General features: G+C 53.4%; 5 protein-coding genes and 1 non-coding gene across 6 annotated transcripts; 1 reads left to right on the top strand and 5 right to left on the bottom strand.

The window, feature by feature from the left end:
• Positions 1–204: 204 nt before the first annotated feature.
• INS49_005387 (uncharacterized protein) lies at positions 205–1,037 on the bottom strand (the record flags this gene model as incomplete). The annotated part of the gene is made up of 2 exons (XM_043166167.1): positions 205–228; positions 294–1,037. 2 exons carry the CDS (start codon positions 1,035–1,037, stop codon positions 205–207), a joined length of 768 nt encoding a protein of 255 aa, XP_043017199.1.
• Positions 1,038–1,545: 508 nt separating this feature from the next.
• INS49_005386 (uncharacterized protein) lies at positions 1,546–2,206 on the bottom strand (the record flags this gene model as incomplete). Its single annotated transcript, XM_043166166.1, has 2 exons — positions 1,546–1,602; positions 1,679–2,206. The coding sequence occupies 2 exons, from the start codon at positions 2,204–2,206 to the stop codon at positions 1,546–1,548; spliced, it is 585 nt and encodes a 194-aa protein (XP_043017198.1).
• Positions 2,207–5,402: 3,196 nt separating this feature from the next.
• On the top strand, positions 5,403–6,996 carry INS49_005385 (uncharacterized protein; the record flags this gene model as incomplete). Its single annotated transcript, XM_043166165.1, has 3 exons — positions 5,403–5,610; positions 5,691–6,129; positions 6,327–6,996. The coding sequence occupies 3 exons, from the start codon at positions 5,403–5,405 to the stop codon at positions 6,994–6,996; spliced, it is 1,317 nt and encodes a 438-aa protein (XP_043017197.1).
• An 865-nt stretch (positions 6,997–7,861) lies between these two features.
• On the bottom strand, positions 7,862–8,662 carry INS49_005384 (uncharacterized protein; the record flags this gene model as incomplete). The annotated part of the gene is made up of 1 exon (XM_043166164.1): positions 7,862–8,662. The coding sequence occupies one exon, from the start codon at positions 8,660–8,662 to the stop codon at positions 7,862–7,864; it is 801 nt and encodes a 266-aa protein (XP_043017196.1).
• Positions 8,663–9,793: 1,131 nt separating this feature from the next.
• INS49_005383 lies at positions 9,794–9,881 on the bottom strand. The gene has a single exon. It is a non-coding gene; the product is annotated as a tRNA-His (tRNA).
• A 1,204-nt stretch (positions 9,882–11,085) lies between these two features.
• On the bottom strand, positions 11,086–12,206 carry INS49_005382 (uncharacterized protein; the record flags this gene model as incomplete). The annotated part of the gene is made up of 2 exons (XM_043166163.1): positions 11,086–11,695; positions 12,100–12,206. 2 exons carry the CDS (start codon positions 12,204–12,206, stop codon positions 11,086–11,088), a joined length of 717 nt encoding a protein of 238 aa, XP_043017195.1.
• Between the last annotated feature and the right edge of the window lie 333 nt (positions 12,207–12,539).

Here is a 12,539-nt window from a genome sequence, read left to right as displayed (position 1 = left end):
GAAACCTTGGGACAGCTTGGGTCATATACCGAGGAGAATTCTCGGCCTTATGATGTAGATCCTGGAGAACCTCGACTACTTTTCCGGAGCGATACCGCGAAACTGGGGTTGTTGAGGGGCCGGTTTTCCAAAACTGGGGTTTCGACCCGCAGCATGCCATGTTGAACCAGGTCAAGAAGATCGTGTGTGTACTGAGAACAACGCTCATGGCTGTGCAGCTTCTATCCACTAGAGAAAACAGTCAGTCTTATGCAGCATGACAGCGGCTTATGGGCATCCTTCTCTACACATACCGATGTGACTTGCTTCTTAACCTCAAATTGGAATGCACCAGACTCGGGTTTCGTTTCTGTCGATGACCCTTTAGTGGCTTCTTCATTTGCCACTTTGGAGTCTGCCCTTTGCAAGATGTCGAAAAAGGTGTCCATGTTGAAGCCCATCATACTGGGGGCAACCCGCGCCAGTGAGAAGCTTTCCACCAGCTTGCAGCCTCCCAGCATCCAAGTGGTCATTTCCAAGAAGAGACACCCCAGTGACCATATATCGGATGACCGGGATATGTAGCCATTCTCAATGTCACTCTCAGGCGGCCGATAGGTGGGTGTGAAGGAGACAGCCTCGTTTCGCATCCATGACCGGCTGTTCTTGGTGTTCATAGACGACAAACCCAGATCGCTGATGACAAGAATCCCCCTGGAATCTTTGATAGATTTGAACCACAGGATATTCTCAGGCTTAATGTCGCCGTGCCTAGCGTATCGCCTGGTTGAGCCATTTTCCTCGGGCGGATTGTGTATGAGGTTTAGCGCAGTCGCTAAGCCTAGAACCTGTGACGAGAGCCAGAGGATATCATCGGCAGTGGAGGGCGCTTCGTGATTTTCCCAATATGAGAAGAGGTCGCATTCTGCCCATGGCAAAATGAGGTGGTCGGTTTCCCGATGGGTGAAGGTGGCCAGGAGAGTCACCAAGTGTGGATGCACATGCCCGTTGAAGCGCTTCAACATGTCCACCTCTAACTCGAACTCGTCATCATCCATTGAACCCCGAGGGAAAGATTTAACAGCGAATGTCTGGCATGAAATGGGTATCTGCATAAGCCATCAAGTCAGCGCACATTTGAGTCTCGTTTTAATTTGTAGGCCTTGGCCCCGACCACCGAATCGCAAAGTGTCTTGGATGACCATAGAACCGGGCTAAAAGTGTCTTGTAAGGTCTTGAAAAGGTAATAGCCTTGCAGGCTATCCTGAAATGTGCAGATCGAAGTATATTTGTTCCGAAGGGGGTCAGGTGGTGATATTTTCCCAACAATAAAATCGGGGGTTCTGGGTGTGAGCTTCTACGCAGATGCAGTAGGGGGCAGTATCCTATGGGAGGCTACTGTAGCAATTACCCATCACATGATATGTTTCAAAATTCTTGTCCGCGGCTCGTTGATCACAGGACTTTCGGATGAAGACTGTTGAAAGCATGTTGACTTCGGGATTTAGTGAATGTTGGCCATACTTACAGTGCTGCTTAGCTCTTGAAAGTTGTGGGAGCCCGCTTCTATACAAACTTGTCGCACGCGTCCATACGCGGCTCCAGAAAAAGACCGCACACGTCCTTTACTATTAGTGACCGCATTTTCCACCGAAAGCCAAGGCAACACTGTTCTGGGTGGGAGGTCGTAATGCACAACCTTTCCGGGGTGATAGTCGAAAAAGGGGGCATTGACCTCGAATTGATATCGATTGAATGAGTAGAGCTGAAGAATGTTCCAACGGCGGAAACACTCGTCGGTTCTGCGTAACTCCAGAGGAAGATCGCCATCATGGATACCTTCGTCGATGAATTGTTTGATGCTTCGCACCTTCTCCATGAGAATCAGGATCGCCAAAACTTTTAGACAGCGCTTTGGTTCTGACGACGGCTTGCAAGGATTCACGCTATTGGGAATGTCTTCAATCTTTCCATAGACCGGTCCGACGCGATCCACGTAAGACTCGAGTTCGTCTTCGTTCTTGAAGATATTTTTGCAGCTCCGCAGTTCCTGCATGACTCGATCCCTTGTGAGGACTTTGCACAAGGTATCGAACGACCAGAATGACACGAAGTCCAGATTTTCGCTCCTGGAAACCAATAAAAGATCAGCGAGATCTGTGTATGTGCCATCAGACGAAGTACCGTCCGAGGCCTCGTCCCAGTTCAGGGAGGTCGGGTTCTCCATGACGAAGCTGTGGGCGCAAGGCTTGGATGTTGGGAATGGGGCTGGGTGCAGAACTGCACCGAGGGCAGCAAGAACATTTTAAAGGACTTGCATGGCGGAGGTTATGTAATCATACCCGGCCAAGTTGTTAAAGTGAGAGGAGGAAGCACTCGTTCCCAAGCTGTGCGCACCACTCAAGCTGAACTACCTCGGTGAGCCCCACGCGCCAGAGGTTTTACCAGGCTGTAGCCAAACCGACCAGTGCACTTACCACTAGACAATCCCTTTGCAGCTGCTTGATTCTCAGTGATCAGTGGTGTCCTCGAACTCCCCAATCATACAACTCGCTGGTAACTTGCAGGATAGTGGATGAGCACTCGAGGGTTGGACAGGTCTCGAACAAACACGGAAGAGAAAGCAACTAATTCCCCCACCAAGAGATATTGTACGCGTGAACCAATCTCAGGAGGAGGAGAGATCGGTCTCAGCCAAGTACATAATGATGATAACGCTCTGGAGATGGAAGGAAGGTTTTTGAACTTTGCTTATTGCCAATCCGCCTTGTCCCAGCTTGATTCAGGTCGTCGGGGTGACATAAAGTCTCTCTTGTACTGCTCGTCGGGCAGGAGGCGTAGGCAAAGCGGGGCAACGTTTCTCGTATGCTGTCAGTTTACTTCCTGCAATGATCTACTTTTTAGTGATCGCTCCTCATGATTTGAATGGCTGATTCTTTATGACGAGCTGGGTGGCACAGCGCCTTTGGGTGACACAACAGCCCCCAAGACATACACTTTCGGAATTTCAGCTGCAAAGTGCTGTTAGGGCAATTTCGCTTCTCTCACGAATAGTCGTGCTCGGTTTTCTGACATAAGTTGTAACCCATACAAGCTCCAATCGCAGGTGAAATTACTGAAATACTTCGGCAAATCTGTGAGGTGGGAGATCAATACAGTCTTACATAGCTGTTTTCTCACATGTAGCGCCGTGGCGGACATGTAAGCAAAGCTCAAGGTGCATGGATAAAGCCGGGGCGAATTCAAAATTCGCACACAAGTTACCGCATTCCATTCCAATGGACCGCATTCACTTAAATATAATAAGGAAACAACAATAAAATACTCAAGGTTGGTAGCCATCACGAAGGAGTTCAACATCCCGCCATTTTACGGCGAGCATTGGAGATTTGTGTGAAGTGCTGCCACAGCCTCGAGTCATCGAGTGGGCCTGGTGGGGCCCAAAAAAATATGCAAAACGTACAACACCGGGTATTCGCTGATCGTCACCGACTCAACTACTAATGCGGCCCTCACTGGCTTAACCGTGGGAGAGCGGACGGGATCCCGTGTTTTCCAATGGGTATGGTCGTACGTGACAGATTCAGCAGAGCTAGGGCTTATAACTGATTTATTTGAGAGGGCAGTATCAATCTTCAACGGCGTATCTTTTTACTTTATCGTGTTGACTCTTTCTTGCTTTCTTACAGGATTTACAACCCACCATATGTAGTTGGGCGATTTCTTAACATGTATTGTGCTGATCAAGGTATGCAATGAGGACAAAGGTCATTACACAGAGGAATTGTCCACTGAATCAATGACAGATTATCCGTAGAGCACAAGAGGAATTTTAGCGTAGTACCCATCAAGCAATCTCTCTCGTGCCAGAGTTGATCACGTGCTACGACCACAACATCCCGACCGTCGCGCCGCAGATGTGCTGTGCCAGCTCTGCAAAGAGATTCTAGTCAGCTAGCTCCACCTCTTGAAACTTGACCTCCGTTGGTGAAGGACAATCATGCCTCTTGATCTACACGGCCCCAAATATTGCCCATTGTCTAAGTCAAGTTGGTGTTGGTGCGATGACTCGGATGCTGGCCGCGCCACCGTCATGGAAGCATCGTCTAAAATGCGCTTCTCTATATGGTCGATGTCACGTAATGGGGCTCAAGCTCGGCATCGATGGTCCGTCTCTCCACACTGGTGGCAGCGTCGCATCCCATGATGTTGCATGAGGAGGCGGCTTGGAGTGGCAAGAGTCCTTGCAAGGTTGTTTGACCTCATCCCTCCCGTCGACACTCGAGCACTTAATCAATGGACAACATTGACTATTTGCTGTCCGTGAAATGCCCCAGTTGCGGTGGAGTTCTTCTCTATAAGAGCCCAGTTGCAGGTGTCTGTTAGATGGACACCCGTCAAAGCGTTAGGATACATCCTGCTGCGGAGCAAACTCCCATGTCAAACACCAGGGGCAAAAGGCAGGAGATTACCACCAAGACCATCAAATGCGTATGATACTATATCTAAGGCAAGGTCAAGCATGACCAGAAGATCGTTTAGTTGCAAAGAGTAATGGCGCCTAGTCATTAGGGATAGCATATGATCAGCACCGGCTTGAAATATGCCATCCGGAATATGTTTCAACGGTCCGCGCAGAGACTACGAAACAATTACAGAGACCCAAATGGGGTTTGTTATGCACAATAAAATGGAAGCAGATTGTATGCGCCACCTGCACCGACAAGAAGACTGGCGTAATCTATCTAATGTACTCAAAAGGGCCGTCGACTCTGCCGGACTAGGAGCTAGCGTGTCTCACCCCAATCAATTCGATGCCCGCCGTCGTATTAACCCCTTACTCGCAGCCTGGCTTCCGAGTCAAGAGCAGGGGCCGACCCTAGCCAGAGTCCGGCAAATGCTATCCGCGGTCGAAAGATTGCCGTTTCGCGTAATGGCACCTGCAGAACGAACGTCCTCTTTGGTGGAAAATGCCCCGGATCTGTACGATGGTGTCCACCTCACATTTCGGTACTGTAATAATTCGCAGAACAGTCTCGACCACCCCGACGTGAACACCTCGCTTGGCAGAGTGTCCTCCCTAGTGGGTCGGTAGATCGTTCGACTGCCAGCGAGGACTGGTACGGCGTCAGGCTTATATTGTCAGGTGAAAAGCTTGAATTATGGCACCGATCCTAGTGTGGTGGGCTCTAGGAAGCTTCAAAGATATCTCGGAGCAGCTGTCGACGGTCATCTTCACCATTGTTTCCTGATTCAGACAGCCGAATCATTCCTTTCTCCCTCCCTCCATCTTCGTCCGTTACATTCACTCATTCGCGCAGCGCGCATAAATAAACACCTGCATTCCATTTCTTGGCAATCGCTCATTGATTCTGTATTCACAATTATTATACTGGTCCCTTTGGTCCACAATCCGCAGCAAGATGAAGCTTTCCATCGTGAACCTCCTCGTCCTGGTGGGCGCAGCCGCCGCCCAGCTCTCCGGGCATGTCGGCCCGACGACAAGCACTGCAGCCAAGCGGGCCAAGAAGACGTGCAATGTGCTTGACTACGGTGCCAAGGCAGACAAGTCGACGGACCTTGGCGCGGCTCTTACCAAGGCCTGGGCTGCATGTGCATCTGGAGGTATTAGTAAGTCATTGACTCCAGCCCACGCCTTGCTTCCCAACCACGGCCCATAAGCAGGTTCCGCAGCGCTGACTATCTTGCAGTCGTCATCCCCACAGGCGACTATGCCATGTCAACCTGGGCCACCCTAAACAAGGGCACCGGTGTCGGCGTGCAGCTGGACGGCACCATCTACCGCACCGGGACCGCAGGCGGCAACATGATAGCCATCCAGAACAGCAAGGACATCGAGTTCTTCTCCAGCAACGGATCCGGCGTCATGCAGGGGTACGGCTATGAGATTCACAAGAGCGGGTCGCTCTCTGGCGCCCGTCTCCTCCGCGTGATCAAGACCAGTGACTTCTCCGTCCACGATCTCAGGTTCGTCGATGCACCTGCCTTCCACATCTCGCTGGACACCAGCACCAACGGCGAGCTTTACAACCTTGCCATTCGGGGCGGTGACCACGGTGGACTCGACGGTATTGATGTGTGGGGAACGAACATCCACATCCACGATGTCATGGTGACTAACAAGGATGAGTAAGTAATTTTCTCGCCTTCTCGCCGCTGAAACTTCCCTTTTCACTGTATTTGAGACATATCAAAGAGCATTGTCTCGCAAGACATATTTTTAGACAGCTTCTCTGGTTGCGTCAACAGCTTGTGTTCCACAGAAAGCTCCCCAGACACTTTTCGAGACTACTCAACTGCAGTTGCTGACTGAAACGTGTGAATAGGTGTGTGACGGTCAAGTCACCCGCCCAAAACATCCTCATTGAGCAGATCTACTGCAACCTGTCCGGCGGCTCCGCAATCGGTTCCCTCGCAGCGGGGACAGCCATCTCCAACATCGCCTACCGCAAGATCTACACGGTGGGCAGCAACCAGATGCTCATGATCAAGAGCAACGGCGGGTCGGGCTACGTCGAGGACGCCGAGTTCAGCGAGTTCATCGGGCACGGCAACGCCTACTCGCTCGACGTCGACCAGGCGTGGGCCTCGATGTCGGCCGCGGCGGGCAGCGGCGTGCAGCTGACCAACATGACCTTCAGCAACTGGAAGGGGACCTGCGCCTCGGGCACGCAGCGCGGGCCCCTCCAGCTCAAGTGCGACGCCGACACGCCCTGCAAGGACATGGTCGTCAAGGACTTTGCCATGTGGACCGACAGCGGCAGCAAGGTCAACTACGTCTGCCAGAACGCCCTCGGCACCGGCGCGTGCCTCAAGAGCAGCGGGGGCTCCTACACGACCACGCAGGCCGTCGCGTCGGCGCCTACCGGGTACCAGGCTGCCACCATGCCGGGCGACCTCAAGACTGGCTTCGGGTTCACGGTCGAGATCCCCGTGCCTACCATGCCCAGCAGCTTCTTCCCCGGGGCGACGCCCTTGGTGGCCCTGGCTCATTGATCATCGGACTTATGGTCCGGCCACTATTCTATCCTTCACTGTATTTAGTATAAGCCTGCTGTGCATAAAGTAGGTATAAGAGCATCTAGTCTTTTTCAATTCTTTGTCAATACAATTTCCGCTTTGGAGCATCTCACTTGGTCGGGAGGAAGCGTTTTAAGTCATCCAACCCGCACATGTATCCGCCCTTTCTTTCCCCTGTGCCCACTGTAGAGGCCGCGCAAATCATCACCCGACGACAAGCCTCGCTTGCAAGATCCGCACCCACCATGTTCCCACGATAGGAGGCAGAGAGCCGCAGCGATGGGCTGTTTTGTTTCCTGCCAAGGTTCCAGCTAGACTCGTCGCGGGCAACAAGTCGCGGGCGGGGTGGGCCGTGGGCGATGTTTCGTGATGTTTCGAACACAGGGGGGGGGGGGGAGGGAGATTCTTATTTATTGCTGACTGGGCAGTGGAGCCCAGACTTTCGGGGGGCCAGGAGAAAAGGGAGAAATTGGGCCGACGGGCCCACCGGCTCCAGCTTTGTGGGGTTTGCCCTCGCCTGCGCTGCCGAGTAATGGGGTTGACGACACCCGTTGATTGATTCATGCCCGGATCCGAGCTCTGCAATGCCTGCCTTTGGATTTCGTGCGGGCCTTACACGGTCGCGTAGATCCACGACACGGTTGACAGAATACCGGTTTACTTGACTGGATGCATCTGATCGCTCGTCTCGTGTGTGTAGATCTCATATATTTTATATTTTCAGGAGTGCAGTCCACAGATCTGCCTCACCGTTGGAATATGTACAGCCAAAAACATCAAAAACTTATCCACCTTCTCCATCTCCCCATCCACGCCCATTCCCACCCAGGACCGTGTCCGCCTAGTAGACGCTTGGCGCCGGGCTGACAATGTAGTTGGTCAGGCTGGTGGTGCCGTTCATCTTAGTCGCAATAGCCTGGGCAAAGGCCTGGGCGGCGAGCTTCGCGCCGGCGGGGCTGGTGTGGGTGTGGTCGTTGGGGTAGAGGGCGTTTGTGCCGCTGTTGCCGAGCTTCTTGTAGGCGAGGCTCTGGGCGTTGTAGTGGTCGACGTAGGTGACGCTGCTGCTGGCGATGGCGTTGGCGGCCGTCTTGACGTAGCCGACAAAGCGGGGTGGCGCGTACGAGTAGCTGCCGGACTCCCACACGTTGTTGGGCGTCTGCGAGCTCAGCACCACGGTCGCGCCCTTGGCCACCATCTGCTTGGCCGCCTGGCTGACGTAGTAGACGAAGGTGTAGACGGTCGAGCCGTCCTTGCTGGACTTGCACGTCTCCGTGCCTGTCCCGGGGCAGTCGCTGCGCCCGTTGTCGTTGGTCTCGGGGCTGCCGCCGTCGTTGTGGCCGAACTCGATCACCACGATGTCGCCCGACTTGACGAGGTTGGCCACCTCGGTGAAGCGGCCCTCGACCGTGTAGGAACGGGCAGACCGGCCGCCGATGGCCTTGTTGACGACGGTGGCGGTGGAGTAGGTGCCAAAGTACTGGCCCCAGCCGTCGGTCGCGCCGTCGTTGGCGCCGTTCTTGGCCATGGTGCTGTCACCGCAGAGGTAGACAGTTGGTGTCGCCCTCTCGACGAGCTCCACGGGGGATGCATAGGCGGTGATAGCGCCGAGTGCGACGGCGATGGCGGGTAGTGAGAACTTCATTGTGTCGGCGGGTGGTGGATGAGGCCGTAAAACGATATGGTGAGGCTATGCAGAGCGAGGGAACAAGGATGATGCAAAAAAGAATGTGTACCGGCACTGGGATGAAGACGAGGATGAGGGCGAGATAATTAATGAAAGTCAACGGCTGGCGTTGCAGAGTGAAGTTAATATGTAGAGAATGAAGCTTTCAACAAGGGAAACCAACCGGAATAATTGAGTTCATATGCCCAGACCTGGCCGGCCGCCGAGTCAACTTACACATAGTGTCTGCCCCTGACCCTGCAGCCCTTGGTAGCATTTGATTAAAGGGGGATGGCACACGGAGCAGGACTGCCGCTGCACTCCGCGCTGCCCAGGCGCCATCGCGCCAGCATGAGCCCCATGACCACATGACATTAGACAGGCCCAATACGGACCTGGAGCCTCAATGGGAACTTCCCCTCGTGGAAGGAGAATGAAGGCAGATGGTCAGTGTTCGTCCAATATTGCACCTTCGGCCTTGGACACCCCACTTCCGGGGGCGCCAAGTCTGATCCTCGTGACTGAGGATTTGTGGAAGATCCCCAAGAAAGAGATCCGAGCTACGCGGGTGCCCACCCAGAAGTGTCCATGAAACAACAAACACGACCGGGGTCCGAACAGGCCCTCGGACGGAAACATGCCGTCTGTCGGCTGGGGGAAGGTCTTGGCCTCCCACACATGCTTTAAATACCGAGTCAACGCACTCCGACACACCCGCATCCAACCCCCATATGATTGATGACAACCAGTCACAGCCTTTTAATGCTCGGCGGAGTATTGGCCGAGGGCCCGCACCAGACATCCATTGACCCGGATCGCTGTCGGAGCCGGGGAGACGGAGCCGGGGCGCTCGTGGTATCTTGAAACCCGACGCTCATTGGTGCCAAGCAAGCAAGGACGTGCAGTCGCAGCAATGAAGTGAAATAGAGCTACGTATGGCCAATATGCATAAAAGACAAAGTGATGTAACTGCGGTCCATCCCAGCCTTCGGGGGTCGTGGGCCTGCTCACCTGCAAAGTTGGCATTACGGAGTATACCAGTGCAGTGCAAATGCAACCGGCACATGCAACACACCACCGACCACCGGTGAGGGCATCAGCAAAAACAGATGGCGCTGCAAGGGTTCGAACCTCGGTCTTTGGAGAGTCGACCAGCTTGACCACAATCCAACGTCCTAAACCTCTAGACGACAGCACCTACGATCTCCCCCTCCAAGCAGACTGCTGAAGTGTGTGCTGGGTGGCTAGGTGGTAACTGGGATCACGGCGGGATGCTGCAGAGGTTCGGACGAAGTGCTGGCTTGTTAGTGCTGGCTGTGTCGGACTCGTATTCACCTGTCGGTCGAAGAATGCTCGAGTTACAAGACAGCTGGAAAGCGACCAGTATGCGTAACTAACGCTCAGTTTTGGTGGGCCTGCGTCCGACCTACAGATTGCTTACCCATATCCTATCGACATCTGTGTACAGCATGTGCGACTCATAGCATATCTGTTTTCGTAGACGTCATTCCTCTAGAGCACACCCGTGGTTGTACGCATTGCTTGCCACCCAACAATCGGTACAGTACAAACGCTGCCCAAAGGGTTATGATGAGCAATCCCCGACAACGGCGATTGGCCACGTAGCAACTTTCCACAGCTTTCAGCTCCAATGTAAAGTGTGCAGAACTCGATATGTGATCGTTTGAATTTCAGTAGGCATGCAGTGATAAGTCAACTGGTAGTCGGTAGATGGGTAGATGAGTGTGGAGCAATGTGGATACCCTATCAGCATATGTGCCGACGCACATGGATCTAGCGGGACAAACAACGTAGGCTCTTTTCTAGATCACCTGACTGTCTGACCGCCCATAATTGGAACACGATTCTGGTATTCCTATCTTCTCAGCGCCCAGGAATAACCTGCCTGCGTGATCCAGGTCAGAAACTTGAGACTGCGAGAATGTGGCACATTAAAAGCCAAGCGGTACTTGGTCTGTACGTAACCCATTTAGCTCCTTGCTCGATCATATCTGCAAGTCCTACAGTAGATGTGGCCAAACTGAGGAAGAAGTTCTACTCTTGCAGAAGCACTTAGCAACTGCACAGGGTCTGGGCACAAGCTTTCGTGGTGTCACGGGGCCTCGGCTAACTAAATATTTACGGGAGGCCCGCCTGGCATATCTGAGAGTCTTGTTCCTGGGGTCCTCATCGGTCATACGGCAAGCTCGCCGTCGCTTGTAGGTGGAGCAGCAAAGCAGTCAAGTATATGTGGCTGGGTCGAACGCAGGGACAAGCAGTTTTGGGACGAGGCGACGCGGTTTTGTCTATATATCTAATGGTCACTTTCCAAAAGCCTTATATCCCAAGCTCGGCATACCATCCGCTGATACACTCTTGACAAGGAGCTGACAGTGTACACTTCAAGATTCTGCTTCGACGACCTTCACAGCCTTGCCCTTCTTCATCCGCCTGACCCTGTCCAGAACACCCTCGGCCTCGAAGTCCGTCCTCAGCTCGTCCTCGTACTGCGTGAAGTGGTCCCAGGTCTCGTAGCGCATCGGGACGATCCAGTCGGCCTTGATGTCGCGGAACAGGCGCGCAGCCTGCCTCCCACCCATAGTGATGTTTTGCTCGGACGCAGGCGCGGGCTCCACCTGAACCATGGCTTCGCCCAGGTTCATAAGGGCGGCGGCAACGTGGAAGCGGGTACCGACTTGGACGAGTTCGTCGGTGTACACCGTGTCCCCGGCGAAGTAGAAGGCATTGGGCCGGCCGTCCGGGGCGGATCCGAAGGAGTCGGTAGTCAGGACGAAGCCAATACATTCTTCACCGGGCACGTGCACACATGGCGTTGCCGTGATGCGGAATGTCTTGCCCTGCAGGGTGATTTCCGTCGTCTCCCACGGCTTCATGCCCCTGACGCCGGGCCGGGGCGCAAGATTCTTGGCGCCGTCCTTGGTGGTGAACTCATGCCGGGCATCGAGGAGTTGACGGCCTACTTCGTCGAGGTTGTCCCAGTGATCCTCGTGGCTGAGTAGGAACGGCGTCGATGGGGGACAGGTCCTTCAGTTGAAGAGCCGGGTCGTGGTGGACTTGTAGGTGCGTAGTCCTGGCGTCAAACGAAGACTCGGCTGGGTGGAAGAAAGGGTCCGTGAGTAGCCTCACTCCGTCAATGTCGATGATTGCCGTCGCTGTCCCGATCCAAGTGATCGAGACGTTGCTTTTGAAACCCGGGCAAGATGACACGTCGCTGTCTTGTGTCGTTTTGGCGTTGCTCGTGTTCTTGGTTGTTCTTGTTCTTTTAATTTAAGGAACGGGGCAGTTCATATCAAGTATTTATGATAATTTTGCATCGTGTTGCATCTCGATGCTGTAGCAGAGTCTCGGAGGCATTAGATTGAGTCGGCGTCCACCTGTGCTGTCGGCCTGCCTACCGTTCGCTCAGTAATCCACCTGAGTTTGTCAGCGCAGCGCGGAAGTTTTCCAACTGTCTCCATTTGAATTTCTTGATATTACTTAACACTTCGACATCCGTGTACATAAGGTCTTGACAGCCAGACTGTGGTCATGCGCCGTATCCTTTAGAAGCAGTAAGGGGAGCAAGACGTATGTGCAGAGGTGGACCCACCGGGCATGCACCGCGAAATTCACCTCCAACCACAGCATTGCGCTTGGTCATAAACGTGTCAATATTGTTCCTAAGTGTCCCAAGTATGGTGTTAAAGTTTCTCCCCAGTGTTCCTCATATATAATTCAACTGTAGGTGTTTATGAGAATGAAAACTTTGTGTCAACCATTGCTTGGTCATCAGACGTGTCAATGTAATCCCCGAGTGCTTTACAGATGGAAATCAACTGCTGTAGGTATCTATGAG

The sequence above is a fragment of the Diaporthe citri genome (genome assembly GCF_014595645.1).
Source record: "Diaporthe citri strain NFHF-8-4 chromosome Unknown scaffold_17, whole genome shotgun sequence".
Taxonomy (NCBI): domain Eukaryota; kingdom Fungi; phylum Ascomycota; class Sordariomycetes; order Diaporthales; family Diaporthaceae; genus Diaporthe; species Diaporthe citri.
This window is presented reverse-complemented; position numbering and strand designations above follow the sequence as displayed.